At 31.2% G+C, this 6,595-nt stretch overlaps 1 protein-coding gene across 3 annotated transcripts; it reads left to right on the forward strand.

Annotated features, from left to right (window-relative positions):
* The first annotated feature begins 1,047 nt into the window (after positions 1-1,047).
* On the forward strand, positions 1,048-5,703 carry LOC111296957 (nuclear transcription factor Y subunit B-1-like). Of its 3 annotated transcripts, none has more exons than XM_089740706.1 (6): positions 1,051-1,272; positions 2,012-2,248; positions 2,569-2,698; positions 3,180-3,263; positions 3,396-3,434; positions 5,429-5,703. In XM_089740706.1, the coding sequence occupies exons 2-6, from the start codon at positions 2,016-2,018 to the stop codon at positions 5,474-5,476; spliced, it is 534 nt and encodes a 177-aa protein (XP_089596832.1). In that variant the 5' UTR covers positions 1,051-1,272; positions 2,012-2,015; the 3' UTR covers positions 5,477-5,703. The 3 variants fall into 3 exon arrangements, with proteins under 3 accessions (XP_089596833.1, XP_089596832.1, XP_022747194.1); XM_022891459.2 differs by having other exon boundaries at positions 1,052-1,272; positions 1,995-2,248; XM_089740707.1 differs by lacking the exon at positions 3,396-3,434 and having other exon boundaries at positions 1,048-1,272; positions 1,995-2,248.
* The last annotated feature ends 892 nt before the right edge of the window (positions 5,704-6,595 follow it).

The raw sequence follows: 6,595 nt of genomic DNA on the forward strand, positions 1-6,595 counted from the left end.
ATGAATAGTTAAATAGGCTCCGGTAAAAATAGTAATAAAAATTATAATAATTATAATTGAAAAAAAATTTAATAAAAAATTTATGTTAAATGAATTTCACATTGATAACGAATTTAATCATATCTCATCAAAAATACAATGAAGTTTAAATTTAACCTAAGATATTTTATACACACTGACGATTGAGTTTTTAATTCACATTTAATAAAGTAATATTTTTGAACATTATTTAATGGAACATATATCAACTTTTCAATTAGGGTAATTTTTTAATGATAATTATAATTATGATGGCAAGGAAGGCTGAACTAAAAAAACGACACCTAAGATTAGCCTCAGGCTGTGTCTAAACTTTTGTGAAACAACCTGCTTAGTTAGAGTTCACTTGTTAGCCTATTCATCAAGGTTTGGTAACAAAACTCAAATCTTAATATTCGAATTTTTTTTATTTACTTGAAGTACTTTGAAAAAAAATATATGGATTGAGTCTTTCAACTAATGAACCAACAAAATTCTTAAGAGCAAAAAACACTTCTTTTAGCCTATTCATCTAGGTGTCGCTCACAATTGTTACTCTTTTAAAACAAAAGATTTAAGCTTTAAATTTTTTTTTCTTTCTCTTTTAAATTCGTTCATGATGATAAAAAAATTATTAAATATATTAACAATGACAATCTTTAATTTCATAAACGACGTTGATAACATATATTTTATTTCACTTTTAAATTAATTTTTAAAAAAATAATAATATTTGATGCATTATCAATATAAAATTTTAATTATATAATTTAGAGCAAAAAAATGATATATATTTTATTTTTTAAATTATTTAAAAGATATATATCATCATTTTAAACCCATTTTATATAATTAAAATTTTATATTGATAATATATTAAATATTAATTCATGCGAAAAAAATTATTAAAATTGTTAGATTTAATGGTAATTTTTGAGAAATCAATAATAAAATCATTAAAAGAAAAAAAAAAAAGAGTGATTGATGGGTTAATGATCAAAGCCACACTAGAAATAGCCCAAAAACGTGGGTGTTATAGCTGGTACAGAATACTAGATCCAAAAAAAAAAAAAAGCAATCTTCATTTGTTTTTCTCTCCTTCCTCGCTTCTCCATCGTCAGATCCTCTTTCGTTCGTTTCCCAACTAAAAAAACGAATACTACTAACCATCTCCGCCAATCCGCTCCTCTCGCGCCAAATACAAAAGAAACAAAAAAAAACCCAATTTTCTTCTCTATTTCTTTTCCCCTTCAGGTTCCTCTCTCTCTCTTTAAAACCCTAGTATGTTTGTATGTATGTATGGCTTTGTTTTTGAAAATAATGAAAATTGATTAATGGGTATGTATGTATGTATGTATGTATGTATGTATGTTAGATTGTTAGTGTATATGGCATGGCATCCATGGATGTATGTGTGTATGTATATGAGCATTTGACTATGTTTGTATGTAAATATGGCTTTTTTTATGAAAATAATGAAAATTGAATAATGGGTATGTACTTTTTTATGTATGTATGTATGTATGTTAGATTGTTAGTGTATATGGCATAACATCCATGGATGTATGTGTGTATGTATATGAGCATCTGACTATGTTTGTATGTAAACATGGCTTTGTTTTTGAAAATAATGAAAATTGAATAATGGGTATTTACTTTTTTATGTATGTATGTTAAATTGTTAGTGTATATGGCATTACATCCATGGATGTATGTGTGTATGTATATGAGCATCTGACTATGTTTATGTTTACATATATGCATCTCTAGGTATCCCTTTGTTAAAATACTGATAAGTGATTAAGGTTTTTTTTTTTTTTTGTTTAATTTGAGTTTTTTGTATATATGGATGGATATATGCATTTGGGTATGTTTATTTATGCATATATGCATCTGGGTATCTCTTTGATTGTAAAATATTGAGAAACAATTAATGGGTTTTTGTTTTTGTGTTTCTTTCTGTGTTTTTTTATTAGTGATCTTGGTTTATCAGGGACATGGCTGATGGTATGGCAGGGGGGCCAACCAGTCCAGCGGGAGGGAGTCATGAGAGTGGAGGAGAGCAAAGCAGTCCTCACTCAAATGTGAGAGAACATGACCGTTACCTTCCAATTGCTAATATAAGTAGAATCATGAAGAAAGCATTGCCTTATAATGGGAAAATTGCCAAGGAAGCTAAAGATACTGTTCAAGAATGTGTTTCTGAATTCATTAGCTTCATTACTAGCGAGTATGTAAAGTCTTAATCTTGGTTTTATTAGTCTTTTTGGGAATTTTGTTATTTTTTTCTAACTTGTTTAATTGTGAATTTGGCGATACAGAAATTGTGGGGATGTGATTATGAGAATTGGGAGTTTTGTTTTGAATGTGATATTCTTGTTGGTTTCTAGAATGTTAAAAACTTTTGCTTTTTCTTTTTTAAAAACTTTTGGGGTGGTAAAGGTTTAGTTTTTGAGGGATGTGATATTTAGTATGATGAGAAACTAGGATATTTGTGTTATTGGAATTCAGGTTTAGTTTTGTTATAAGGTCGAGCTGTTTGTTTTGTAGGGCTAGTGATAAATGTCAGAAAGAGAAGAGGAAGACAATTAATGGAGATGATTTGTTATGGGCGATGGCAACATTAGGATTTGAAGACTATGTTGAGCCACTTAAAACATACCTGGCCAGGTACAGGGAGGTATGTGGGGCTTTAACTTTTGACCAATTTGTTTATTTACATCACTTTCTGCTTGATCCAATTTGTGGATTTATCTTTGGCCCAGAACCTGTTAGGCTGTTAGAAGATTGATGGAGTTTAGAATTTTTTTGTTCTATTCTGCTTTTTTTGTTTGTTGTTATTGTCTTGCGAATCATACAAGTAACTAATCTATATAAGTCTCAATTGACATGAGTTAGAAGTCCAAAACTTGATGTTTTGATTCCTGACAATTTCATATTTATGTTGTCTGCTTAGTCTTTATAAATTTGATCTGACTATTTCTTTCTTTCTTCTTTGCCTTTTTCTTGGGACTGATGTTATTGGAATGAACATGATGCACAGTTGGAGGTAATTATACTCGCATGTTCACCACTAATATATTTTCTAGTAGTATATTTGGATAGCGTCTTCTCTTTAAGACCGGGAGTAACATTACCTGCACTAACTTTCTAACTGTCAGGGTGACACCAAGGGATCTGCCAGGGGTGGTGATGGGTCTCTTAAAAGAGATGCAGTTGGAGCTATGGCTGCCCAAAATCCACAGGTGAAACAATGATATTATTTTAGATTCTTGTTCTGGGCTAGAATTTTATATGCCTGGCATGTTTTTCATTCTGTAAAGTCCTCAACTGATGTTACCATATTACTCTACATTGCTGGTGAATAAATCCTGCAGTTTGCAATCCAGGGATCATTGAACTATGTTAATTCCCAAGTAACTCTCTCTCTCTCATTTTGCTTTTTAATACAAGATTTGCCCATTTGTTGTTTATATCTGTCTTTCCTTTTGAAAGAAAAGAATATGGTGTTGATTAATGTTTCACTGCTCATTAGATTCATTTTAAACATTCACTTATCAGGCTTGATTAGCACTAGATTTTACTAGTAGAGTTGATTATTTTCCTAGTCCTGTATCTCAAATCCTTTGCTTCATTTTGGTTATCTTAGCACCATAAAATTTCTTTTTTCAGTCAATTTCACTAGGGTGAGGAATATAGTACCATCCGGGGATCAAGGTTAGACCTTATGAAAAGATAGACTCTCATTTTAACCTATTCTTTCCAACAAAGTATCAACGGAGTCAAGCTTTCTTTCATGGGGTTTCTCCCTTACTCATATGGTTTCCTATTTTAGAAAGTGTAAAATGATTTAAGCACAATAACCGCACTGAGTACTATTTTTGCCTAAGGCTTTGCCAATTCGGGTCTTTTAACAAAAATGCATCAATCCTGTATAAATCTTGATGAATAAGGGGTTGAATTAGGTAAAGCATTGCACACCATGATGTGCTTATCATAATTTGCATTTTAGGAAACTTTTTTCTCCAATGAGGATAGGATTCTGGAATATTAAAGGACTAAAGGATGAATGATAGGATTACGATATTATATAATTTTCATAAAAATTGATTGATTGGATAACTATTTATGTACATGATTTTGCACCAACCATTACTGAAAGTTTTACAGTCATTTAATCACATATTATAGATTATGTTTTATATCAATACACTGTTGACTGTCCCTCTGATTCATTCTATGGAGTTCCATCAGGAATCATTCAAGAATTAAGAGCTTGTAAAAATCTATTATTGTTAGACTATGAGGCCTCTTGCAAAGCTATCAACCCCCTCCCTCTCCCCCTTCGCCCTTCACTTTTTCTCCTCTCCTGACCCCAATTTGGGACAACAACAATTCATCTAGCAGCTAACACTCCTTTTTACCTGCTTTCTAGCAAATGTGAGGCTATTTCTTCCCACTTCTCTGTATGACATGGTAGCACCCCGTCCAAGCCAAATTGAGAGTAAATAGGGAATTGATCTGATAGATGAGTAATCAAATTCGATAAATCCTGTATTGAAAAGGCTTCAGGACAATGCACTCATACCTAATCTCACTTAAAAGATTTTGAGATATTACATTCATATGTTGCACTTGCATGTATGATGCATGTTTCTGTGTTTAGGCATGCAGGCTAGCTATACCAATGCTAGTCGCAACAATTAATAAGATTACTGGATGATAGGAGAGATCATCAATACTTAGCCATGTCAGACATGGTTAGTATACCATTCTAGTCACCTGGAGCCCATCATATAAGCACCATATTTTCAATTTTAATAGCTTTGAAAAGAAATGCTTACTTTCCAGTTCTTGATGGCAGGATATTATAAAGATTCCAAAGTAAACCCTATTTCTATATGATCAGCTTATCTCATAAGGCAAAATGAATTATGACTATCTTTGTTTATGTAATTAGGCGAATATGGCTGCATGTTGCTTGAGTTGGATGAAAGGGTAGCTTCAAAAATAAAAAACGATGGTAGTCAAGAGCTCAAACTTATGCGAAGCTCCGTATTTTATCTAGTTGGTAAAAGAAGAAACATATATATTTTAGCATTAGCAACAAGCTTCTTCATTGCAGTGGCAATGGAATAGTTTGCAGCGTAACACATGATGTATATCTTCCGGGCAATAACTCGGGACATGTAGTAAAAGTTATTGCAAATTGTCGTAGTAAAAGAAAGGTCCTCTCTCCCTCCCCCTCTCGCTCCCTCTAAGCCAATCTGTTCTATATTTGCTAATTTGTGTCTCTAAACGTATGAATCGGAAAATGAGTGTTTGGTTCTTCTTTTAGAGAAAGGATTGATCTGTTGCGATCGTAATTCTCACTCGCATTCCAATGATTCGGTTTCCTTAAATCTTGCAGGCACAAGGACAGCATATGATCGTTCCATCCATGCCAGGTAACGAGTAGCTGATCCTATCTTCCTCTACCACTTTTACGAGTATTAGGGCTGGTTAAATTGTTTAGTTCAACACTAATGGGATCTTTAATGTGGATTCATCTTATTTATGCAAAGCTACATTCCTTGGGATGTTTTTGGTTATCTTGGTGATTTGGAGTTGTAGAAGTCTTTTTCAAGTGCTGTAATTTCGCTATTTATCTGATATATAATATATTGCTTTGTGCATTTGAGAAAATATTGGTTTTAAAGATTTCAATGCCATATACTTCATTGCTCCCTATATTTGCCATGAATGATTTTAAGGTCTTACATTTTTTTTTAATACAAAATAAATCATATTATGAGGATAATAGAGAAAATTTCAGGTGTTAAAGATTTAAATTTTAAATTGGTTGCAATTTTTCATCGATTACTCACCGTTCTTTCCTTTATTTTGTGTTTTTTTTTTCTCCTTTAACTCGCACCTTGTTAATTACTTAATTTTTTTATTTTAATTTTTTTATTTAAAAATTATAAAGTAATTTTTGTTAATTTAATATAAAGATAAATTTTTATTATTATATAATAAATTAATAGATTAATTAATTTACTATATAATAAATTAATAAATAAATTTTAATTATTTATTAATAAAATTATTATTTGACATAAAAATAATTTAATAATTTTATAAATGTAATGGCTTTAATGATTTTCTTGTTATAATTTATTTTATTATAATCATTGTTTTTATATCTAAATGTATATTAAATCATTGATTTTAATTTCATTAATATAATAATTAATTATATTTTTATTATTATTTTAAATCTTATCAAAATTATTTTTTCGGATCGTCCCAAGCGGAACCTTTTGTACGCTTAGATAGCAGCGCATGACATTATTCTGGGTTGAAACTTGAAAGGTGGACACGGTGAAAAGCACGTGAGGCAAAAACAAGGTACGACAATATAGACTGACAGCGTGTCACATTTGGTGTGTGGCGGAAATCCAAGCCAAAGCCAAAGCCAAACTTACAAAGTAGAAAGACACGGCACAAAGGAAGGCGGAGAAAAGAAAATAAAAAAAGGTAGGAAGGGTGAAATGGGTTATGTCTCCTTGTGATCCCATGACGTTACCATCATTTC

Source organism: Durio zibethinus, chromosome 12, assembly GCF_047325235.1.
Source record: "Durio zibethinus cultivar Kanyao isolate XHJ-2024 chromosome 12, ASM4732523v1, whole genome shotgun sequence".
Lineage (NCBI taxonomy): Eukaryota > Viridiplantae > Streptophyta > Magnoliopsida > Malvales > Malvaceae > Durio > Durio zibethinus.

Excerpts from the sequence above, each read along its gene's own strand:
- LOC111296957 (XM_089740706.1), top strand. The coding sequence starts at position 2,016 with ATGGCTGATGGTATGGCAGGGGGGCCAACCAGTCCAGCGGGAGGGAGT. Across the intron at positions 2,249-2,568 it reads ATTAGCTTCATTACTAGCGA|GGCTAGTGATAAATGTCAGA; the intron begins GTATGTAAAGTC and ends TTTGTTTTGTAG. Across the intron at positions 2,699-3,179 it reads ACCTGGCCAGGTACAGGGAG|GGTGACACCAAGGGATCTGC; the intron begins GTATGTGGGGCT and ends TCTAACTGTCAG.